This window comes from Xyrauchen texanus, chromosome 19 (assembly GCF_025860055.1).
Source record: "Xyrauchen texanus isolate HMW12.3.18 chromosome 19, RBS_HiC_50CHRs, whole genome shotgun sequence".
Taxonomy (NCBI): Eukaryota; Metazoa; Chordata; class Actinopteri; order Cypriniformes; family Catostomidae; genus Xyrauchen; species Xyrauchen texanus.
Genome location: NC_068294.1, coordinates 13,605,172 through 13,631,668, shown reverse-complemented (window position 1 = coordinate 13,631,668; position 26,497 = coordinate 13,605,172). Strand labels below are relative to the sequence as shown.

Below are 26,497 nucleotides of genomic sequence, written 5' to 3'. Positions count from 1 at the left end.
GGGAGATTTTTGCCCTGAGCTCCCTTTAATTTTCAACCCTGCTTTGTGCCAACCACAATGAGCTGTTTACATGGACACCACTAATTCTGAAAACATTGAACATGAAAACATTTTCATCCTTTACTTACCCTCATTCCATCCCAAATGTGTATGACTTACTTTCTTCTGCTGAACACAAAGAAGATTTTTAAAAGAACATCTCAGCTCTGTAGGTCCATACAATATAAGTGAATTGTGACCAGACCTTTGAAGCTCCAAAAAGCACATAAAGGCAGCATAAAATGAATCTATAATCTCCAGTGGTTAAATTAATATCTTCAGAAGTGATATGATGTGTGTGTGGGTGAGAAACAGAACAATCTTTAAGCCCTGTTTACTAAAAATTCTCCTTCCTACTCAGTAGGTCGCAAAAGAATCACAGAAAAAGGAAGAATGTGAAAGTTAAAGAGGAGATTTATAGTAAAAAAGGACTTAAATATTGATCTGTTTCTCACCCACACCTATCATATCACTTCTGAAGATATAGATTTAACCACTGGAGTCATAAGGATTACTTTTACGATTTTTGGAGCTTCAAAATTCTGGCCACCATTCACTTGCATTGTATGGACCTAAAGAGCTGAGATATTCTCCTAAAAATCTTTGTTTGTGTTCTGCAGAAGAAAGAAAGTCATACACATCTGGGATGGCATGAGGGTGAGTAAATGATGAGATAATTTTTGGGTGAACTTTCACTTTAATAAGCCATTAACATATTATAAAGTCATATAAATGCCTTAAACCATGCTCTTTAATCCGGGTTAAGTGATGACATTTTTAAGCATAATCTGATCAATCAAATTGATTTTTACCCATTACCCCAATTGTGCATTGTATGTGAACACCTTTAACAGCATTCTTAGCCGGCTTAGCTAATGTTTGCATGTGTTGCGCACATGCCTGTCTACATTTAGACATCAAAAACAGACAATAATCTGATTATTACAACTCATGTAAGTTTCTTATGTGGTTGTATTTTTGTGATAGTTATCAGCCTATTGCTGTGCATGTAAATGCATTCGATGTGTTTTGAGCGGACAATTATTGGCCACAGTGGGCATGAAACCAACTAAATGTAATTTTGTATGATCAACAAGTGTTGGGTCGCCACTTGATGACGATGTAAAATCTTGATCCTGCAGCAAAACCAGTTGAGAACCACTGTTATAGAGCACTGTCTTAATTTTGTGCTTTTATAGAATCTGTGTGATAATGTACCTTGTCCCTGAGGCTGGAGTCATGGAACCACTCCAACAGTTTCTTGCCCACCACCATGGGGCTTGGCAGGAAGGTGCGGTAGGTAATCAGGAAGTCCTCGATGTAGGTGGGGTCCACCACCGAGTGCTCTTCTACAAGGTGCATGGTAAGACGCTCCGGTGTGCCCTACAAAAAGCAACCAATATGAGAAAACATATAAATTCTTCAAATGTATGCTAAAGATGCCAAATCAATGCATTTTTAATCTAACTTTGGCTTGTGAATCTCTTATTTGTAGTTGGACAGCAACCCTAGACACAAGCAATAGTGAAAATACAGCACAGTGATTAGGAAGAGAATAAAAATTACAGAAAAGTTTGCAGACCCTTGGGCTAGATAAACTGTGGGTCACCTCAATATGTTGCTAGATAAATTGCTTCGGCTTCAAAGACAAGGTATTCAAATCGTGAAACATGTTTTATAACCATCTCTAAATAAGCTTCTAATGTACTGTGCTAAGCGTATTTTCATGTTCTGAATCAATAAAGGGATATGTTCAACGTGTCTGTGTAAATAAGTGCAAATAGCATGTCAATCCAGAGAGCAGGTATTGGATGCCTAAGTTTATGAGATCTATTAAGGGACCACATAAATGTATGAAACAGGCCTTCCGCAGTCTGGAAAACATCCCTTTCAATATCATTTGTTTTGTCAGTATGTTTGTATAAATTCTTGGAAAATTCTTGGCAATTCTCTTGCTTGTTTCTTACCTTAATGACAATATGTCCTTTTCTGGTACCCGTACGGTCAAGCTCGCGATGTTCCTTCACCATCACTATCTCGCCCTCTTCTTCCACCTTTTGCATGTTCTTCTCCACTTGGTTCAGAATGCAACAGTAATCCTGCTGTGCTATACACACAAACTGAGAGAGAAAAAGTAAGACCAAGAATTAGCAAGGAAACTGAATCACTTTTAACATTCATCAGCATATCCAAATTATTTTCCAATGCATTGAAACAGAGTTGGCATAATTGTTACATTTCCACTAATCATCACCATTATTCTCATGCTTAACATATGAGCAGTGCTACGTCACTTTTTAGGCAAATGAGTCATCACAACCAGCTAAAATAGGTTGGGTGTAATGTTCACTCTGAGCTGCGTGTGTATGGAACAGTGATATTTCTCCTGCGCAGACCGTTAAATTCAGTGCAGCATGCAGGCTCAAAAATGTATGTGGAAAAAAGTTAGAGATTTTTTGTGATCTGGACTTAAAAATCAACAGTAATGCATAGCCACAAGCTACTCGGGTTTTAATACAAGTTAAGCACACTCAATAGCATTTGTGGCAAAAATATTCATTACCACAAAAAATTATTTTGACTCATTCCCCGTTTATTAAAAAAAGTGAATACAGTAAGGCACTTACAATGGAAGTGAATGGGGCCAGTCCATAAATGCTAAAATACAGGTGAAACTCGAAAAATTAGAATATCGTGCAAAAGTTCATTAATTTCAGTAATTCAACCTAAAAGGTGAAACTAATATATTATATAGACTCATTACAAGCTAAGTAAGATATTTCAAGCCTTTATTTGATATAATTTTGATGATTATGGCTTACAGCTTATGAAAACCCCAAATTCAGAATCTCAGAAAATTAGAATATTACATGAAATCAATAAAAAAAAAGGATTTTAAATACAGAAATGTCGGCCCTCTGAAAAGTATAATCATGCATATGTACTCAGTACTTGGTTTGGGCCCCTTTGCATTAATTACTGCCTCAATGCGGCGTGGCATGGATGCTATCAGCCTGTGGCACTGCTGAGGTGTTATGGAAGACCAAGATGCTTCAATAGCGGCCTTCAGCTCTTCTGCATTGTTTGGTCTCATGTCTCTTATCTTTCTCTTGGCAATGCCCCATAGATTCTCTATGGGGTTCAGGTCAGGTGAGTTTGCTGGCCAATCAAGCACAGTAATACCATGGTCATTGAACCAGGTTTTGGTACTTTTGGCAGTGTGGGCAGGTGCCAAGTCCTGCTGGAAAATGAAGTCAGCATCTCCATAAAGCTTGTCTGCTGAAGGAAGCATGAAGTGCTCTAAAATGTCCCGGTAGACGGCTGCGTTGACTCTGGACTTAATAAAGCACAGTGGACCAACACCAGCCGATGACATGGCTCCCCAAACCAACACAGACTGTGGAAACTTCACACTGGACTTCAAGCATCTTGGATTGTGTGCCTCTCCATTCTTCCTCCAGACTCTGGGACCTTGGTTTCCAAATGAGATGCAAAATTTGCTCTCATCAGAAAACAGGACTTTGGACCACTGAGCAACAGACCAGTTCTTTTTTTCTTTAGCCCAGGTAAGACGTTTGACATTTGAAGCCCATGTCCAGGACCCGTCTGTGTGTGGTGGCTCTTGATGCAGTAACTCCAGCCTCAGTCCACTCCTTGTGAAGCTCCCCCACACATTTGAATGGCCTTTTCCTGACAATCCTCTCCAGGCTACGGTCATCCCTGCTGCTTGTGCACCTTTTTCTTCCACACTTTTCCCTTCCACTTAACTTTCTATTAATGTGCTTTGATACAGCACTTTGAGAACATCCAACTTCTTTTGCAATTACCTTTTGAGGCTTTCCCTCCTTGTGGAGGGTGTCAATGATGGTTTTCTGCACAACTGTCAGGTCAGCAGTCTTCCCCATGATTGTGAATTCAACTGAACCAGACTGAGAGACCATTTAAAGGCTCAGGAACCCTTTGCAGGTGTTTAGCTGATTAGAGTGTGACACTTTGAGCCTACAATACTGAACCTTTTCACAATATTCTAATTTTCTGAGATTCTGAATTTGGGGTTTTCATAAGCTGTAAGCCATAATCATCAAAATTATATCAAATAAAGGCTTGAAATATCTTACTTTGCTTGTAATGAGTCTATATAATATATTAGTTTCACCTTTTAAGTTGAATTACTGAAATTAATGAACTTTTGCACGATATTCTAATTTTTCGAGTTTCACCTGTACACATTGTTTCAGAAGTATAGCCACAAGATGTAAACATAATACATTTTGACATGATTTTAGTGAGATACAATTGCTTACAAAAGATATATCCTCATGCGACCCTCATGCAATACAATTCTATTCATTAACATTAGTTAATGCATTCCTATATATTTACTGTGCATTTTCACACAAGCTAAAAAAAATGCTTTCAGAGGCATTATATGGCGTTAGGATGAAAATAAGGTGCATTTCAAACTGTTCTGAGACCACAGTCGTTCACTAAATGATGACGTTTGGAACACTCAACATGTTTGGCAGACATGGGACAATAGTCATCAGTACATAGATTCCATTGCCTTACTCTAACCACATTTTTTTTTCCTTTTTAATAATTTTTCCACTGCATGGATTTGAAACGTGGGGGTTTTCTGACCTACAGAAAATGTGACTGAACATTAGTTGGGTGGGGGATATTGAGTCATTCTTCCTGGATTTAGATTAGCATAGAATTTATCTGTTCTTCCATTCTTCTTCAAATCCTATTGTAAGGCCGTAATTTGTAAAGAAAGTGGAATTAAAAGTGAGTGGGTAATTAGGTTGTTGACCCACCTGACAGTCATCCACCTTGGTTTTCATTACCCCCTTCATGTACTCTTTCTCCATGGTGGGGGACACACCAAAGCTGTTGCCCATGCACAGGATTTCTGTCCGGCCGTCTGGGTGCGTTATTTCCACTGAGCCATTCAGAATCACTGACCATGAGTCCAGCTGCAATGACGGAATGATGACAAGTTAACAAATATCCGAAAAACTACAAACATCTTCAGTATCTCCGCACAGCTGCAGAGACAGTAAAGGCCAGGGAGGCATATATATATTATTGTTTTTTTATGTACAAATTTTTGCCAGTCTGTAAACTGCCAGTTATTTATATAAACACAGACCTTGTCTGACAATGACTGAAATTATGCACAGGGACTTAATTATGTGCTGTTTTTTGTTGTTTTGTGTATTGATAACAGCAGAAGTAGAACATGTCATTGCTTTGAATTGCACAAGCCTCAAGCTTTTTCCTGTTTTCAATTATTTGGAGGCATTAGGGGGAAAAATGCCTCTTTTTGGCATGTCAATACTGTGATAAGGAGATAAGTGATCCCTGCTGAACCAGGGGCATCTTGTAATCTCAAGATGCTGAATGCTGGCATTCATTCAGGTTTAACAGAGCAAAAGCTGAACTGGCTGATTGGCTGAAGAAAGGGAGGCGAGGGATGGCACTACATGCAAGTAAAGCCAAGGAATCAGGGTTACCACGAAACTAAATGTTTTGAGGTGAATAGCAGGTCTTTAAAGGAATTATTCACCCAAAAATGTCAATTCTGTCATCATTTATTCATCCTCATGTCATTTCAAAGGTGTATGTCTTTCTTTCAAAGGCATGACTTTCTATTGTATAACACAAGGTTACTTTTTTAAGAATATTCTGGCAACTCTTTTCCATATAATAAACAATGACTGAGGCTGTCAAGCTTAAAAATTACAAAAAAGCACTATAAATGCGGTACTTTTGACTTAAATGTTCAATATATATAAGCGATTCATTTAAAATATCAAACAATAATTAGTTTCCAAATCAGAAATGGCCACTTTTCCCATAAGCTACTGAACGTGCCAAGAAGAACTAGAGTGATTTAAAAATGTCAGTGAAAAATAAATTTTACATTTTTGGTCTGTTCATCAAACAAAGCAATTAATGCCTTCAGAAGACTTGGAACCTAAAAGTACTAGTTTTAACGTACTAGATCTTGACAGCTCCAGTCCAGTTTACTGTCATTTTATGGCATAAATTGACATGGATATTCTTCAAAAATTTACCATTTGTGCTACACAGAAGCAAGTCATATAGGTCTGAATCGATGGGAGTGTGAGCAAATAATGGTTTAACTATTCCTTTAATAAGAGCAAGACGGAACCTGCATTTAGAGTAAAGAAAGAACTAAATAAGATTAGTATGGATGGAAAGGCTCAAGTCTATCAATGCAGGAAAAAGTGCAAGTTATGTACTATGGACACAAATTAAGGCTCGTTTGACAGCAAGTCTGACTGACCTCTTCGCCATCATTAAGGACGATTGTGCCAGCCCGTTCAACCACAGCGAACACCATGACAGCACAGAGCTCCCTCCTGACCGACATGGTCATGTTGGCAAAGGCTGGTAGCTGGTGCATGAACTCCAACAATTGCTCTGAGGAAAGAGGGTGAGATACAAGTAGTGAAGTTCACATTTGAAACTCAGATCAATATAAGAGAGAGAGAGAGAGAGAGAGAGAGAGAGAGAGAGAGAGACTATTGAAAGTCTTTCATTGATATTTGTTCACTTTACTAGTTGCAGTTTGCCTACAATGAGAACAAACAAAAAATATTTCCATAGCTATAAAAATAACAGTAACCAAGCTTTGAATGCATTATTAATATGAAGCTATTTCTTATAATAGGCTAATCCTGCGATGCCATAAACAGGACATTATCCATGACAAAAAAAAACAGCATGCTTATATACTGTGGGGTCTATGAATACATCTGAGAACATAGGTGAAAATGCTTTTATTTTGCAGTATTTTATAACTTAATAAAAAAAAAAAAAAACCACATAATTTGAGTAAAACATTGAAAATTGTATGTGAATTTTCAAATTTTTCAGTATGTGGTGTGTCCTCTTTTTGGTTTAATGACAGCATACACTCAAGCTGGTATGGAATCCACACATTTGTACAGTAGGTAAACAAATATTTTCCAGGTTTAAAAAAATCCAATATTCTCAATGTGGTCTCAGACTTTTAGATTTTATGCTTCTGGTAAGACTGCATGCATTGCATTGACAGCCTTAAATGCTTGCAGGTGTGATTGTCATATTGTTCAACAGAACACAGTAGATTTAACCTAATTTCATGTGCATTTATTGCCATGTAATCGTTATTCTGCAATCAATGTTAATCACTTATACTGGTCACAAAGATTTAACTCTTTTAATTTCTGTGCTCAAAAGGATAAATAAATCAAGTATCTGGTGTGATCTGGTGTAAGCTAGTGTGACAGGGTTGCCCATAGCCCAGAGTGGAGTTGGAGACAGCAATTTTGGGCTTTGCTCCATGGCCGTATCCTGTCTGGGTACTCAATGACCTGTGCTTGGCACAGCAGCACTGAAGCATAGCTGTGGAAGCAGACCAGCCAATAAAATTTTAATGTGCTTTGAAAGGCTCGACTAAAAGGGTGACCTAGAAAAAACAACACATCTCCCCCTCTCCTTTGTTGTATTTCTGACCTTCTGTGGGCTTCACCTTTCTGGCAAAATATTTATTTGTTTTTGAGAATTTCCTCTTTCATCTTCAAAGAAAGTCTGATATTTGCATGTTCTAGCCTGAGTGACCTCATCCTTGCTGATCTTTTTAAGGGTTTTGTCAATGTTGGTTGGGATTATGAGGTATCCCTCACCTATGTCATCGTCTGTTCGGTCCATGGGGTCTTTCTCCAGGCAGTCTCGGACAATGTCTCGGCTCATGAGGGGATCTGAGGCACGTTCAATATCTTCCTCATCGTCATCCTCCTCGGAGTCGACGGCTGTCTCTGGCAGGCCACTGAGGTCCATGTCGCAGGGCTCACTTTCGGTGGCCTGTGTGTCAGAATCATGCACTCAGTCAATAATTATATATATATATAAAAAATCTGTTTCTTTCTTCTGCTTATACTTCTGCACTACTCCATCTACAATTAGCAGTGCAATAATGTTGATATTGTTGACAAATTGCCTAATTTTGTAGGTCACTTTGGATAAAGCATCTGCTAAATGAAAACACTCAAAATAAATGTATTGTAATAAACATTCATTACTAAGCAATGAGCAAATGCAGTATTAGAATCACACATTAATAAATGGTATCAAATGTATATGAACAGAACTTGAATTAAAGAAAATAATTTGAAACAATTAACACTTAATTGTATCACATCTGCACATCAGCATCATAAAATGATGAGTAACCAAAGAGCTAAATTGTTCCCATTTGATGCTACTTGTATCTTGTATTAAAACAAATCAGAGAAAGCATATAGCTAGACAAGGGAAGATGACCAAATCAGCCAACATTTGGTAACACAATGAAATGATATTGCTATTAGGCTACACGCACAACACTACACCCATTATGGCAGGGCTCAACCTTCAGCAAGAAAAGAAAGACCCATCTCACGTATACGCCAAAATCTCATTCCACATCCATTCAAGTAACTCTCACCTGGCTGAGGAACCTCAGTGATGCTTTTTTCCTCCCCACAACTGTCCACAATTTCGCCTGGACCAACTGCTTGCAGAAGCCAGGTCCAAGCCGCATCTTTAGAAGTCAGGCTGCCAGCCACTTTTAATTTTTTAAGCCCCTCGATCCGGGCTCACACAAACCCATGCCATTTCAATTTAAATGACCTGCTTTACTGATCAAATATTCAGACCAAGCAGCCAATCAGAGGGCAAATTGGGTGGGCCTATGTGAGGGGTGGGCACTGGAGTAGGGGAGGAATGGTGGTGGGAGGTGGTAAAATGCATTAATACATAAAACAGAGGGCTGTCGATTGCATAGCATCCCTTTTAAGAAGGTCTAAGGAGAGATTAAGGTCCTCAATCCGGCTGAAAGCCTCTATGATCTCACAGATCATCGCAAACACCATAGGACACATTTGTCTCAGAGATAAGACTGGGGTTAAACACAAACACAGATCTATCATATCAGCAGTATTTACCTTGAAGTTTACAGGATTGATATCTATGTACTTAAACAACGGCAATCAACAAGATTGCCGTTGTGTAAGTACATAGATATCCAAAAAGGTATAATTGACTGTTGATTAATGTGGTTTCAAGATCTTGAAATCAATACACTAAGCAGTCACCAATTAGCTGAGCCTTTGGGATTTACACCACATCACAATCTTTATCTAGACACGGTTAAGTTGATGACTCGCTGTAGATCAATAAATATTTGCCAGATATACTTGAAGAAACCAAGATTATTGCACTTTAGTCTCATCCAGACAAACTGACTACACCACTTTGGGTCATTCAAAAGTTTTTTCCCCCCTGTTGTCCTTAGACAAGATGCAAATCGAACTCTGCCAATGATGCAGCCTAAGCAGGAGGCCAGTCATCTTTTTCTTGAAAACATTAAGAGCTAAACAGGGAAAACAAACATAAGAACTGTAAATAAGTTGTATGTAATGAAAGGACTGATTTTTCTTTCAAACTGCCATGTCTGATGCGATCCATAGCACTGTTTGGGTGGCTGATGAGCGTGAAGGAAACATTAATATTTCAGTAGGGCTATTCTTGGATCAATGCTTTCAAGCCTCCCTGAACAACCTGTGTAATGATTTATTCAAATGTAAAAAAAAAAAAAAAAGAATGTGACCGTCTTGGCAGCCACATTGATGATGTGGCCCATTACTCATGACAATAGAGGCCTGAAGTGCTGTACGATACCTATATTCCAACATTTGCCAACCAGCATGACAATATCTGAGTCATGTTGTGAAGAATTCAACTTTGCATCACATATGCTGTTCATCACCACAGGCGTATTGATATAGTGTAAATTAAGAGTCAAGTGTGTGGAGGATATGGGTCAATAAAAGGCTAGTTAAGTCAATCACATGCCTTTAGAAGTCTTGGAATATGATGCACAAGCTGCTATGGAATAAATACTTCAATGATTCTTTTGGGTCCTTTTGTAAGATTTAAAAGGAGTCCCTATAAACAGCCATTGCGTTGATCAAATGGACTGGGATATTTATATATTTCCTTTTGTGAGAAAGTCATACCAGCTTGAGATTTGTAGATACCTTGCTACATTATACTTCTCCATTTGAATATATATTCAAAATACTGTCACCAGTTCAGATTCCAATATGTTAATAATATATATTTTTAAATAAAACAAGCCATGAGAAGCTGGGTGATACAGTGATTTTATTACAAGGGTTTTTCTTAAGCACAATGCAAAGTCGTTAAGCTAGTCATATTCTACACTATGACTTTCAGTGTGTTAAAGGTGCACTCAGTAATTTCTTTGTATGTTGTATGTTGAAGTGGCTTAGATTGGTTTACATTGACACCTTGTGGCCTGGATGTTGCATCATTCAAACAGTAGTTTTTAGTTATCAACACTATTGTAGAAAAACACTATGCATAGTAAACCAGGATTAATTTAAACCATGAATGAAAGTGTCTAATAACAAGTTACTGAGATTAAGCGAGTAGTTTTCAACTGGTCATGTGATGTAACATGGCAGCCCCCATGAGCTTTTATTAGTTTACTGATATGATTGAACTCTTCGTCTCACATGAGTGGTCATTATTTTATTCACATTTCAAAGTTATTATTAATTTCTTGAGAAGAAAAACTTTTTAAATAAGGAAAAAAAAATGACTGATTGAACCTTTAAAATCACTATACCGCATGGCCTTGACTGGCATCTTGCTAACACTACATCAACAGCAATATGATAAAAAGACACTAATATTCAATGAATAGTTACAATTATTAATAATAATGACCAGATTAAACCATTTTTCTCCCACATAATACAGTTAATCTAGTCTGCAGTCTGTTAACAGCCACGGGTGTTGGTTTATTGGCATTTTACAACTGCTTCAAACACGGCTCATCCAGTCTGAATGTAGAGTTGGAACTATCAGTTTAATAATAAGTAATTGACAACACGGCTTACAATTTTATGTGAATTGCAGAGAGGTGAAGAGTGTTATAGTAGGTTGAGCTGTAGAGCAGCGAGATCACAACCTCCTTTCATAAGGACACAGTCCAGCTGGTAATGAGAATTCAACAGATGGCCATCAGGCCAGGATCATGCATGCTGCATACACTGAATTATCTCAATACACCTCTGCACGTGCCCGCCGCACACACCTCTGCACGTGCCCGCCGCAAAACCTCTTTAATCCTCAAACACATTACACAAAGAAACCTATTTAACAACCAGCCGGATACCAACCCAAACACAATTAATCAGACTTACGGAGACACACTCTCACACGAAAACAAACACACATTTTCACAGACTGACAAAGCTGTGTGAAAGGGAAATGGGGTTTCTGTGTTTGAATGTCAATGGCTCCATTTCAAAGATCTTTGGCTCAGTTTTCTAGGGCCTTAACAAGTATTTACAGTAGTGATGGAAACTGTTTAAGAAGACAAAGTATTAGAAGAAATTGTTGAGCTTGCTGTTAGAAAAGTTTCTGTTGCTCAACTGGTAGAGAATGATGCTAGCAACACCAAGGTCATTGCTTTGATTCCCAGAAAACACATAATGATAAAATGTGTACTTGGAATGCACTGTAACACCATGTCCTAACCAGATGTTTTTCTAGCTAAACATTTGTCTGTCCACACTGAAAGTAAAACTGCTGCACAAGGTGACACAATCTCAGCCAATCAGTAGATATTTAGTACCTAGTTATATGGGATTTTGGACCAGTCATGTCTGGTAAGGACAAAAATGTTTTCCACTTGTAACTTTATCTTGTCAGATCTGGTTAGGACACAGTGTTAAGTCAATTTGAATCAAAGCATCTACAAACTTAATCAATAGAAATGGAAAGTAGAGCATTAAGAGGGATGGCATTTTTATTCACATTGTGAAAGGTATATTATGGGTTCAATGCAAGTTAGCACTTGTCGACAGCATTTGTGGCATAATGTTGAATACCAAAAAGAAATAAAAAATAAAATAAAAAAACATATTTGACATCCCTCCATTTTTTTAAACATAGCAAAAATCAATGTTACATTGCGGCAGTTACAATGGAAGTGAATGGGGCAATTTTTTTGAGAATTTGAAGGCAGAAATGTGAAGCTTATAATTTTATAAAAGCAATCGATTATTATGTTAAAACTTGTGTATTATTTGAGCTGTATTTTGTGTTTTTGTTAATTGTAGGTTTTAGGGTTTAGGTTACATCATCATGGCAATGAAGTTGTAAACTTGGCTTGTAAAATAACTTTATAAAGAAAAGGTTAGTAAACTATTTTATAAAACTAAGATCATATTAACACACAGTGTTTACGACCTGTGGCTATACTTTTGAAACAATGAGTATTTTAATGTTTATGGACTGGACCCATTCTCTTCCATTATAAGTGCCTCACTGTAACACAGATTATTGCTTTTATTTACAGAAAATGAGGCCCAAGTTGAAATTTATTTTTGAGTTAGTTAACAAAGCAACAAATGCAGTCAATTGAGCTTAACTTGTATTAAACCTGGAATTTTCCATTAACAGTTTGAGCAAGTAAATGCAGTACTGTATAAAACAGTAAAAACTGAACCACTGTCAATTCAGAACATCTACAGTCATAGGTGTAAATTTAGGTATGGATGGTATGGACATGTCCCTACCAACTTTTAGAAAATGTAGAAATGTCCCCACCAACATATGGGCAATTTTGCATAAAAGATATTCTAACTTTATACTACGTTTTTATTTGTATTTTTATGACTATTAAATGTGTCATGAATTTGATTTTTATTTTATAATGTTCCTTAAGGTCAACTAGTGTGATTTATTTTTTAAATTAAAAGCGGTCATAATTTAGGAAAAATTTAGGAAAAATGTTCTATCCAGTTGCTGTGCCTCCATTTTTTGGGGTGTGTTCTTGAAAACTTCAGTGTAAACGCCCACTGCTGTGATTGGTTAATATCTTTGCATATGATTTTGTGTAAACGCCCCTGACATTACGTGCTTGTCAGGTTGTTTTGTAAACTTCGGATTGTTAAAAAAATGACAACCGGAGGAATACATGGTTTGAGCCAGAGTATGATCCTGAATTAACCCCTCCACAAACACCACAGATACTGAAGTCTGTGACAGCATGGTAAGTAATCACTGTAATTTACTTGTCTATTTGTGTAATAGGTATTATTTTACTCGACACAACGGTGTGTATCTTGTTACATAGTTGGGGCATTTTCCAACGGTGAAACATTTAGTTGTTTTACAAATGCTGAGTAACTCATGACAGTACCAAATCAATTGTAAATAAATGGTGTGATCACATTTATAACTGTGAAAGGATACACTTACTGTTTACAACTTGTAAACGTATACAGGCTATATTCACCAGTGTTTGCCGCATTGTCGTTCGTCATATAATCATCTTTCATAGGAAATTCAGTGTAGTAACAAACGCATACTTAGTTCATTCCAATGTGTCATGTTTTCATTAAAAAGGAAAGAGATTGTCTAAATATATTGATATCAATACTCTTTAGGTGCATCTGTGGCAATTGTGCCATCATGCTAACTGAACAAGAAAATATATGCTGCTTAGAGATCCCTGTGCATTAAAACTAATACACAAGCATCTAAAATCACTAGGATCAAATCAAATACGTCTTGACATCTTTGCGGCCATCGTGACACCTCCTGTTGCTCAAAAAATTATCCCACAGCTCTACTCTAACCGCAAGACCGGTGGGTGGGCCTAAACAGTGTTGACGATAAAGTAGGCATTGATCTGTTTATGCAGAGGCTGGCCTGTGCTGATGCAATACCTCACTATGACGTATTAGCAAGGAGGAAGTAGAGAACAAGCCATTTTGGCACCTTGGTTTCAATAAGGCTTTTTCTTGGACTGACAAAGTTTTTGGATCTGAAATTTACAGTATGTTTTTATAGTGCTATGAAACAATATCTCATGTCAACATATCATGGTATGTCAAGATATCATGGTAAGTTTGATTTTCCAATTCATGACCGCTTTAAAGTTCCTCAGTATCATAAAAAATTTTTTTTTTAATGAATATGTTCCACCGCAGCGCAGAAACAGCATTGTCGCGTGGTACCTGTTACTTTTGACGGTAATTTTTTATTACGATTTTTTTATATAATTTTTGGGAGATTGCATGGGTGGATTTCCATTTGTATTTTAGGTCCAATCCTTGAATGTAATAGATTTAAACAAGAAACATTTCATGTAGAAATGTTCTTTGTCTAAGAAAAAAAGAAAAGAAAAGAAAAAACATCCTGAGTTATGCATGCAGCCCAATAAAGGGATCTTGTCTAGAAGGTAACGGCCAGTTTGGGAGCTGCATTGAATGTTTACACACTGTGTTTTTTGTGTTTATTTAGAGTCCTTCAAAAAACTTACACCTACAGCTACATCTACTCCTAAACCTAACCCTAAACCTACCACTAAATCCATCCTTAAATCAATCCCATGTAACAGAGAATGAGACACTCGCGGACTTGCCGGGGTTAACTTTCAGACGTAGCCCAATAAAGGATTCTGTGTTTACGGCCGGTAAGCGCCTGCTACACATTTAAATTTGAATTTGTGCTAGGTAAGGGGATGAAATATGCAGAAGAGCGGTACGTTGGAAAGTAGAAATTTGTCTATTTTAAGATGTAATTTTGCACATGTAACATGATCATTATGCCCACCGTTTGTTTAGATTTCCAATTGTTTAATGCTGTATAATACATGTCCCATGGATATCATTGTTTTCTAAATGTAGAGCTACAAGATGACAAATTGACACATTCCTCTTTGGTTTATCGCACTGCTGATCGTCAACATATAATCCAAGTTTTTCACAAATGTAATTTTTCCTCCACATTGTCCAGCCCTTAATGGTTTTAACCTGTTTATTCTTCAAAAACAACCAACTTTCAAACCAAACCTACACCCTTGTGTACAGTAGAATGTGTCACTTTGTGATACAAAGTAAAAAAAAATTGCAATATTTAACCAAAGACTAGACGTCTAGTAAGACATCGTGTTGTTACCTGGTAGATGTCCGACAGGCTGCTGCTCCCCGAGTCACTGGTAATGCTACATCCTGAGTGGCTGGAGGAAACGTGCATCACCTGGGGATGAATCCCATCTGCCAGGTGTAATCTGCTGAAGTCTGCCGGCAGCTGCATATGGAAACAAGCATACATACGTGTCATAATGCAAGCTTGACCACAAACTACAGCATGCATAATGCAGTGCAGCTAATAATCATGGCAAAATTAATGTAAAACGACAACAAACTTAAAGAGTTCATGAAATTGTGTCAATTTTTAGGATTGTACTAGAAGATTATAGGACTCAAAGCTAACAAACATACACTAAAAACACCTATTTTGATTTTAGAAGGTTTTTAAAGTTCATAGATTGCAGTGTCTTTTTACTGAAATTGAAAGATATGTTAGTTTTGTATCATTTATTAATCACACCTGCAGTCTGATGTTTCTGATATGAGTTTTCTCCAAAAGAACAAGACCAGACAACAACTTAAACAGGGGCAAGCTTCCCCTCCATGACATCTACAGTTCTGTCAACCGCATTGAAATGCCAGGCAGGACAACAGTCACCTTTTATGTGGGGCTTTCCTTTTTCTCTACAACAGAACAGTAAAGCTACTTTGCTAATGCTAATAGTTCTTGACATGGGGTTTTGTAGCACAAGATTCGTTGCAGTTAAAGGCTCACAGCATAGATGTTTTTTTTTGGTGAAAATCTTTCCCTTCGCTGCAGCTCTTAAATCATGCAACGCCTATATTGTTGGCATGTAAGCGCACATGGCATGTAAATTGCACTTCAGAAGACTTAGAATGTAGTGCACAAGGATTGACTTCTTTTATGGTACCTCTCATTTTAAACAGCTTTTTATTTTTGGGTAATATTTATGAAAAAGCATATTATATACACTTCTCAGAGGATACATTTGGACTGAAGGAGAGTGGTAAATTATATTTCTGATGTCTGATGTAATCTTTGGAGAGCCTTTGTGATGGAGTATTGTCTCAGCTTACAGCAAGAGAAAGGCTGGATCATATCCACATAAAACAATCATATAAATATGAATTCTAAATTAATGAAAGACATAGACACAGACTTAAAGATGAGCATGTGGCATGTTTATTTCTTCTGTTTTAGTGTGAGCATGCAGCTCTTTGTGGTGACGCTCTGTACATACTTGAAGGGGTGCGGCTGCAAGAGCAAAGTGTGTGTGTGTGTGGGCTTGTGCAAGAGGAAAGGCTCTGACAACAGCTCTGAGATAAGGAGCTAAGAACCAATTTCAGCTAATATTAGAGAGGCTTACAGCCCCCACATGCCAACGGCCACATTCCGATAAAGTCCATTCAATCGGGTCCCGATTGTGTCATATGTGTATTCGTGTGCGTATGTGTGTTCACGGGTGAAATTGCTTTTTTGGGTGGCTATTGGATGTCTTCTGCCAGCTTTGGCTGAGTGTAGCTTTTATACAAAATGCATTTGACCTAATTTCCACTCCCCTAATCACATACATGTCGGAAATGCAGTCAATTCTGCCGGGAGATGGAGAGCTTGAACAGAGAGAAAACAACCTTATAGACAGGGTCGCATCAGATAAGGGAAAATATTATATATATATATATATATGGCAGATACCATTTTTTGACCAATAAGATACAGCAAGGGTCGGCAACCTTTTTGACATGGAGTGTTATTTTTTATTTTCCTGGTCAATGGCTGTGCCAATACTGTAGGCTGTCATCCGTACGGCCTAACCGAAGCAAAGCGGGCGTGTTTACTTGCACAATTAACCGATAGTGAAGCAAAGCCACTCGTGATTCACGAATGGCTTGCACACGCTGCACAAGTCTGTTGGTTATACTGCAGTCTAGTCACATTTAACTTTTTGTTTATCCTCCCATTCAGCTCATGAAAACATGCTGCGTGATCATGAGGAAGGATTACATCAAGAAGTAGATTGGAAAGCAGCTGCGGAATTTATATAAATAAAATAGTCTACTCCTCTCTCGCCATTGCTGGCGTGCCAGTGATTACCGCTCTGCATGCCATAGGTTGCCGACCCCTGTGATATAGCAATATCAGTAAGCAAGACTAGGGGTAAAAAAAGCATCTAGAAGCCTGGTGTTTGGTATACTGTGAGGTTAAAGGTGTGTTAGCACTCGAATGTTTTCAGCCACACACTTCGACATGAATATTCCTCCTTACATGCACAGATTCATTATTTCAATCTGTGGCCACAGCTATTCTTGCATATTAATTAGGGCTATTTAAAAGCAGAAAGGCAACATAAGAGGAAGCAGAATGAATGGCAGAAAGAAAAGAAAAAAGAATGAGAAAATGAACAGAAAACCAAATTAGAGACAATGAAAAATGATATGTATGAACAACAGAGCAAAAGGAATGAAAGAAAAAATTGAAAAAAGAATGCACAAACGGACAAAAGAAAAAGAATGAACAAATTAACGCATGAATGTACAAACAAACAAAAGAAAGAAAGAAAGAAATGTTGGGCTAACATGACTCCTTCGCTGTATTGTGTTAATAGACCATATTTACGGTGGTGCCATCTTTGATTTTGACAGAAATGAAAATGAGGCTGTGAGAGGTATCTCCTTACAAAAAAGAGGTTTGGCAAACTTGCCACAAACTTGCTGCAAATGTTCCACTCATTATTTTCATATGCTAGCGATATGCCGCAAACGTTTGCCAGAAGCTTGCAGATCTTCACCGGTAGTGGTGAACCTGCAGCAAACCTTTGACTTCTGGTAAACACTTCTGTGGCAACAATGAAGAGTTAGCCGCAAATTTCATTTGCATGTAAAAATTATCAAATTTGCAGCAAATTTGCCAGAACTCTCGATTTTTTTAAGGGTCTTACAGTGTCTTCAATGGCATGACCTGTATACAGCTGTATAAAGCTCCTAGATCAAATATCATTTTCTCAGAGTTTTTTTGTCTACTGAACTATTTTGTACAACAGTACAACCCATTAAAGAGACTGTAAATCTATCCCTCACAGCCTCATTGTCATTTCCGTCAAAACTTAGCACTATTGTGAATAGGGTCTATTACTGTTATACCAGCACCAGTACACAATCACAAAGCACTGTGTAGCAGCAGCAGCCCTATTTCAGCACTCATTGTCAGGTCAGTGAGTGCATTAGGCACTTGAAATAAAGGCGCTGTGAAAGCAGCAAAGCTTCTCAATCCTCCATCCACATCCTTTCGTTTGGGTTCCTCGAGGCCATTCCCTCAACAGTCATCACTGGGCCACAGAGCTGTCAGCTATGATACACACATCACCTCTCCACTCCCTTCCATTACCAAAACCTCTACACCAATAAATGAAGCTCTCGTGAGTGTACATGGGTTTTTCTTCCTGCTGTCATAAAAACATGCAGGGAACAATGGAGTAGTTACAAGTTTGTGCTGATAGGAGAGACAACTGAGAAGTGGTGCAATTTTTCAAGGTGTCTTTTTGTTTGTAGATGTGATTAACACATTTTCCTCCTGTAGGAGTTTCAATCACAATGAGCAAAGTGTTTTAAAGCATGTTAATTATAAAGATGAGTTTTCTACATAAATACATGTAAATGTAAGTATTTAGTTTTAAGTGTTTGTGGCAGGGTGGAGGGCGGAGTGCGGGGCCGGGTTGTGATTCTACACACCCGGTCCTATTCTCAGGCTAATCAAGCCTCAGAGAGGGATAAAGGCCGACCACGGAAGATTGTGCGGGAGAGAGAGATCGTTTATGGACATGCCAGTCATGTGTGTGTGTTTGTATTTGTTTAAGTTCATCATTAAAACATTATTTATATCGTCAAGCCGGTTCTCGCCGCCTACTTTCCATTGAACTGCTTTACAGTGTTTAAGTGCATTTGAGGAGGATGATGATAGACTGAAGAGAAATGTGAAATTAAGTGTTGTGTCTTATGACTAGCTCAAGATGGAACCTATTCTTCCTCAATATTGGCTTCTAGCAGGTGAGGACATTTTTTTTACTGGACAGAGAGAGCAAAGGTGGGAGGGGCAGAGGGGACGGAAGTTTGCTCAGAGAAAGTTAGCCAATTGAAATTGTGGGAATAAGCTATTTTTTTGGTTACTCTCTGCTGGTTTTTCATCAGAGAAAAAAAGCATGAAGCACTGCGGTCAATTTAAAATGCACATTTAAAGCAATCAAACTACAGCTAAGACTAATCATCAGGACAAAAGGCGTCCCAAACTGTAAAACAGTGAAGACACGGCTTGTAAAATTGGGACACTCCTGGTTCCATCGGGATGTCTGGTCACCCTGAGAGTACTACACTGCCCTCCAAATTCAAAATGTACTAACTACGCCAATACTGAAACTGAGAAAATTCAAGGTTTAAAATAATTTTCCATTTTCATTTTCCACATGAATCAACATGAATTTCATGTAGATTTGAACAAAATTTATAAATAAATAAAAAAATCAGACTCTGTTTTCTTTTCATAGTTGAGCCAAACCCATCTGTCACAGGACAGATCATAGTCTAAGAACTGATTTCGGTCATAACTCAATTTAGAAATTATGTTTAGTTTTGCTGGGCAATACACTCTTATTAGTAGAAGATAGAATGATCAAATCAGCCAAAATATTTCATAAACAAACACACAGGGATGGGAGTTGGGGGTATGTGAAACTTTGTGAATAGCAAGCGTTCCGATTCTGCAGAAATCTGCAGGGCTTTCAGCAGAATACGTCAGGCACAGATTTTGAAAGGACCTGCTTGTGAAAAAAGGAGACAACAAGAGTTGTGATGCTTTCAAAGTCCCTTAAAACTCCCAAATGGTACTTAAACTGACAATCACATTCTTTTCCCAAAAACTTTAACATATCCTCTTCTTACAAAATAGCTGTACTTTTATGAATCCCACTGCCACAGGCTAAACACAAAAAAGTGGTGTCTCTTTCCAGAGATTTGACCTACTAACATACAAAGTTTATTTTCTGTGATGTCACATTAAATAAAGCAGCAGTTTCATTGAGCAAGAGGTTTGGGGACTGAAGTTAATTCTCTATTGTCATATCCCCATAAAACAAGCTTGCCCTGCATTTCAGTGCTCAAAAGTAGTCATGTCAAATGATAAAACTTGTTCGTAAAACATTTTTTACTAGTAACGAGAGTATTTGACAGAATAGACCTTTTTCACAGATTGTGATGCCGTGTTTTTCCGCCTCATTTAGCAGAGTAAATCTTTTAAATATTGAGTGTAAGTTTATAACATTATGCTTATTGTTATATTACCACAGCTTCAAGGGGGTTTCGATTACATCTTAAGACATCTTCCCATCTGACTTGCTTAATCCATATTTTTTTCTTCTTCTGGAAAGTCATTCAGATGTAATAGTGGATTTTTTTTTTTGCTCTTGGAGCTAATGGGTAAATGAAAATAATATTTGCTGTGATCTCCCATTCACCGCTGTCAAAGTTTACCCTGCAAACGTTTACTTCCGCATTCCAAAACACAGAGTGTGAAAAAGGTCTATAATGGTTCATTCATATCGATTAAACCACTGGAGTCATATGGATTACTTTTATGCTGGAGCTTCAAAGGTCTGGTCACCATTTGTTTGCATTGTGAGGATCTACAGAGCTGAAATATTCTTCAAAAAGTCTTTGTTTGTGTTCTGCAGAAGAAAGTAAGTCATACACATCTGGGATGGCATGAGGGTGAGTAAATGATGAGATAATTTTTATTTTTGGGCAAACTGTCCCTTTAAAGGTGAAGTTGTATTTGCTGTGTTACCAAATGGAACTTTTAATCAAAGAGACAGTTTTCAATTAGTTTCCAAACCACGCCCCCGTGTTCCATTGGTCAAAAAAACAAATAGTCCTGCCTTAAACCCACGCCATTGGTTAAGCCAATGCTGCTGTGTCAGGCTGGTTTATGACTCTCAAACATGGGGAATGTGAAAAGTGCAACACTGTGGAAACTTTTCTGGGGATTTAACATACAAATGGCATACTTATAATTGTCTCTGTGTGGTAAGTATTATAATATCCAAAAAAGAAAAAATCTATGGAATACAAAGATATGACCTTGATTTTCCAATGTTTCACACAGAGTCTTAACTTTCAGCTGTGAATAATAGCACGAAATGTGATATGAAACAAGTCATATTCAGCCAAACCGACAGGGACTACTATTCATGTTATTACGGACTCCTTATTATGGATGGACTTTTCTCCATGCATAGTGATAAAAATAAATAAATAAATAAATAAATAGCTCAGTGTTTTGGCACTTTCTCCATCTGTATTAATAAATAGTCCAGCAGGGGATTAAGGGTAGGGTAAGGTCAGGTCCTCAGGAAAAAATTAAACACTCAAGTTAACAAATGACCAAAAAATTTGTTTAGTTTATAAGCCTCACAAGGTGGCTGATATATAACCAAATGTGGCCCCGTTTGTGCATACATATTTGTATGCAGAGACATCATTTGGACAAAATTTTGGTAGTGGCAGAAGACGATATACATGTGCCAATAGCAATATCGTGCCAGCCTCCTGTGCCTACCCAGGGGGACACTCCTACCCTTTAAGTGCCCTTTTCATGTCACTGTAGCGCATAATAAAAACTTAACTCTCTCGCCACACAATTTAGGGCATGCCTCAATCAATTATCCCAAGTGGCTATTAGTCAAACAGCGCACAGGTCAGAGACAGCACACTACAAATCCAGGGGTCCCAAAAATCTCTTGTGATAGCTCTGGGGGAGTTTGGAAAAAATTGGGTGTGCTTAAGGCAATATTGCCCTTTCACACATTTCCGTATGAATGCAAGGTTAATAAATGCTATAGGATCATTGATTTAACTAGATTCTTGCTCTTTAAAATGTCTGTGGTTTACAAGCTGCTTCCACAGTCCAAAAATTGCACTGCAGTCTTAATGACCTACATACAGTAACTAGACAAAAGTCAGGCTCAATTTTGTACAAAATTGGGATGTGCAAATCTACTACTTGTCTATTTTTACTTGTCGGTGGGTTGCCAGAACAACTAGTCAGCTGATCTGTCTTAAAGAGATAGTGCAAACAGAAATGTCAATTCTGAAATTGTAATTTCAGATAACCAAATACTGAAAATTTACTCACTCCAAACCTTTAAGAATTTTTTTTCCAGCCACAAAAAGTTTCTGTTAGCCTCAGTCACCATTCATTTTTATGGATACTTTAAGTGAATGGTGACTCAGGTCAGTCCCTAACATTTTGGGTGCCTGGAAGATTTCCTCAGACTAAAATAGTTTTTTTTTGCAACACACAGTGGGGTGATCAAAAAACAGCACGAGAAAAACAAGGCACCCAAAGTTGTCCATCTAGCTATAGTATCCATCTGAATGGGAATTGTACTGTACCACTACTAAAAATATTAGACCTCACTTTTTGTCAGTTGTTGTTCAACTAGAAGACCATCGTGACCCATAACTAGTCCAAACATTTGCTGAATAAAAAGCTAATTGTTTTTCCATTTGTGCATGTTTCCAATTGCATACTAAAAGAGCTTTGTGCTTCTGAATGCTCTTTGTCTTGCTGGGTGACTTTCTTCAATGTAGGCCTACCTGCTGTTGTATATTTGAGGTGTGGATGTGTGAATGCGTGTGATGTGCTAATGTCTGTCAATTTGAGAGGTGTGACATTATAAAAAAGGGCTGACACTGGAGGACTCAAAGCTGCAAAAGTATCCCATAACCCTCAACATCGCTCTAGGGGCCTCTCGCTTTCCTCAGCTCAGAGGATCAAAAGATCAAAGAGCTTCGTCTGGGTGTCGGATTAAACAGCACAGATATTCTCACAAGCACACGCCAATACATTTACTATGGAGTGAATAAAGCAAAGGAAAATTACCACTTCCTGCTATTCTATGAAACAACAGCAATATCCACAATGAATCTCTTCGATTACTGGTCACCTCAAGAATGAAACCGATACTAAACATGTCCAACAGGTCTGCAACATGAGCTCTGTAAACTAATTTCACACTGGATCCATAATCTACAGATAACCTTGTCAATAGATAATAAACATTTAAAAATGTCTCTGGAGTGCCAACTTTATTTTCAAGTCACCACTGTATGGAGCAGCTCATACAACTTCCTGAAACTAGTAAGTGTGAAACTTATTAGAGGTGGTGGTGGCGCAGTGGTCTAAAGCACATAACTGGTAATCAGAAGGTTGCTGGTTCGATCCCCCACAGTCCCCACCATTGTGTCCTTGAGCAAGACACTTCACTCCAGTTTGCTCCGGGGGGATCGTCCCTGTAATAAGTGCACTGTAAGTCGCTTTGGTTAAAAGCATCTGCCAAATGCATAAATGTAAATGTAATTCAAAGACTTCATGAAATATGCTTGAAGTTAAAGGGACTCGTTCATTTAACACCAGCAAAACAAATTTCAGGGTTTGTGTGCTCAATCAATGGTGTGGTTTTGGGGAGTGTTAGGGGGAACTGTTTAGGAAACCTGTTCGGAGGCTCCATTTGGTGACACTTCACTATTAAATACATTCTGCAGATTTCCACTAGACATGCCCCAAAATCAGCATAGAAATGTGAAAAAAGCCGGCAGATTCCATATGGGCCAGGTAATGAGCTGTTCAAATTGTTTTGTATCCTCAGGTCATGAACTACTGATTTATTTATGAAATAAATGACCAAACTACAGACAACTGTTCACAATAAAGAAACGAGACATAGAAAGAGAGAAGAAAAAATAGTGAGCAATCATGTATGAAGATGCTCGGTCACATGCACATGTTTCAGGGTGAGCACAAGGCCGACTGAACACTAGCACAATACGGCTGACAGAAGATCAATTCATTTACAGCTAAAAGTGCTCATCATTCCACTCAGCAGTCCAGCGCTGATCGGTTTCCGATGCCGTCCATGTGCAAACACCATAGAGTGCGATCACTCACTCACATACACACATATGAATCGGTGCAAGATGCAAAACATATTCAGGCTTACAAAGATACTGTCATGGTTTAAAAAAAAGTGTACTGTCATAAACAGCTTTATGAAATGCAACAGATATTGATTGACCTGACAGAATTGTTGAGATCTCATAACTCCTCCCACCTCCTCCAGCACACACACTAATACACACACATACACAATCAAAGCAGCTAATAAGCCAATTGAATAGAGCATTACTGTACTTAATTTATGAAGGTAAATCAGTTACAAAACTAGAGAGCTTGCATTTTTGGATTTGAGAATTTGTACAATAAATATTTGTACTCGTAATTTGAAATTGACACACATTTGTACGAAGTCTGTAGTTGTACTTATGTGAATGTCACTTTACACATTTGTAACTACTTGTCTGCAATTGTGAATCCAAAAAACAAGCTTTGAATTATTGGCTGTGAGTGCAGATTGCAACATTCAACTTTGGGCCAAGCTCATGGTAAAATAACCAATAAAAAGTAGGGTGACCATTGTGACCATTTTAATATTTTTGTACTATTTTACAAGTTTTCAAATCGGTGCTGTGAGTGTAAATTTAAACTTATGAGTACAAATATTTATTGTACAAGATCTCAAGTCCAAATATGCAAGCTTTTGAGTTTTGCTACTGATTTGTCTTCATATTATTTTACCACGGTGATGTCTGTTATTAGGAACAACCGGAATTTGAGAGACTAAGACCTCTTTAACCATAGGTAAATCACTGTAATGCATGTCCTTCAGTGGCTTACTACTTTTATAAAATGGCAGCAACACCACTATGATAAAATACATCAATGTCCAATAAATAGTTGCATTTATTAATGATAATCAGGATGGAAAATTCTTCTGTCACGTAATATAGTTAAATAGCCTAATTGTAGGGTGTTTACAGTTGCTAAGCAACATAACTAGAGTAATGTGCAGTCACAGGTTTGTTTTTATCTGCATTTTACAACTGCTTCTAATGCAGCTCATAAAGTCAGAATTTAGAGTCGCAACTGATTCGTAAGAAAATATTTTTTTTTGTAATCAAGATTTCAGGTTAAAATTTATTTGGACTATATTTACTATATACTATACTATACATAAATAGAATGCGGTCACACATGTGTGACTAAAGGCCCGATCACACCAAATCTGTAACAATTTTGTGAGACAAACCTCTGACAGAAGGTCTCTTCACACCTAGTCTGTAAAAAAAATGAAACTAAAAACTATGTCAATACTGTACAGTAGGCAGCATTGTTGCGGTTGTCTCCAGTCTGAACACTTCAGCTGTTAGAGATTAATATAATAAATGCTGTTAAAGCATTTCATTTTACTCATTTGGCATAACTGTTTCTTTGTTCTTTTCATGTTGATGCATTTTGAGGAGTATGTAATCTGTGTTTTTTATGCAAGTGAGATGAGTAAAGAGCAGTTTCATATTTATTAGAATTTTTTTTATAATGCCTGGATTAATGCCTGGATAATACAACAAGTTACAGGGATATAAATACACATGGAATAATGTACATTAAGAATAACAGTATAGTATAACATATGATGCATATATTAAAAATACAAAACAAAAAACACTTTTTCCATTATATAAGTGCATTGCCAAAAACACAAATTCTTATGTTATTTGAACACATTAGTGAATCTAAGTTGATTTAGCAAAAAATATAAAGTTAACAAATCATGGAAATATTTTTTTACGGTGTGGTGTATCATGCTCTATTGAATACTGTAGCTTTTGTCTCAATGAAATTCAAACACGGAAGTAAAGTTGATCATTTTAGTGGTCTAATAATAATAATAATTATTATTATAATGCTATTTTACCAAACTGTTTGCGTATCTCATAGGAACCTGTTTTTCTATTTTGTATTTTGATCAAGTTTTATGCATTATGGTGCTCCTTTTCAGTCACTTGTTTCCCAGCAAGGCGCAATGTAATCTATACTGTAATGTACTGACTAACTGTACATTTCTTTGCAGATATTTTATAATACATTTAAATTTATTTTTCCATGTTATTAATGTAATATTCTTTGAAATAAATTTTCAGATATATGTTAAAACAACAAATGAGCAAATATGTGAGAAGGCACCCTCTTTAGTCAGTGTGTGATATTACTAGCGTGGGAGGGAGGGAGAGGGGGTGGTTGGCCGATAGCGCTGATATACACAACACACACTGATCAAAGATACAATTATTGATTTTATTTGTTCATCTGCAGGGAATAATTTGACTACTATTAACCAGCATGTTATAGTTAGTGGGGTCTATGCAGGAATTCCAGCATTATGAACGCCAAACTTTCCATACACTTCTGGGCCGTATTCAGAACCTGTTATAAAATACATAACAATATAACCTTATAACTTATAAAGCTAGAATGTGCCTTATCTTCAAGTTTAAAACAATGACAATAATTCTCTTCAATTTCA

The 26,497-nt window shown here is 37.4% G+C and overlaps 1 protein-coding gene across 4 annotated transcripts in view; it reads right to left on the bottom strand.

Annotated features, from left to right (window-relative positions):
* Window positions 1-26,497, bottom strand: part of LOC127660197 (rap guanine nucleotide exchange factor 2-like) — a 154,701-nt gene that overhangs the window by 22,206 nt on the left and 105,998 nt on the right. For all 4 annotated transcript variants that reach the window (XM_052150318.1, XM_052150316.1, XM_052150317.1 and 1 more), the window contains 6 exons: window positions 15,094-15,225; window positions 7,737-7,914; window positions 6,353-6,489; window positions 4,857-5,015; window positions 2,007-2,159; window positions 1,258-1,422 (listed from right to left, as the gene is read on the bottom strand). In XM_052150318.1, coding sequence (XP_052006278.1) covers window positions 1,258-1,422; window positions 2,007-2,159; window positions 4,857-5,015; window positions 6,353-6,489; window positions 7,737-7,914; window positions 15,094-15,225 — 924 coding nt within the window. The remainder of the gene's footprint in view (window positions 1-1,257; window positions 1,423-2,006; window positions 2,160-4,856; window positions 5,016-6,352; window positions 6,490-7,736; window positions 7,915-15,093; window positions 15,226-26,497) is intronic.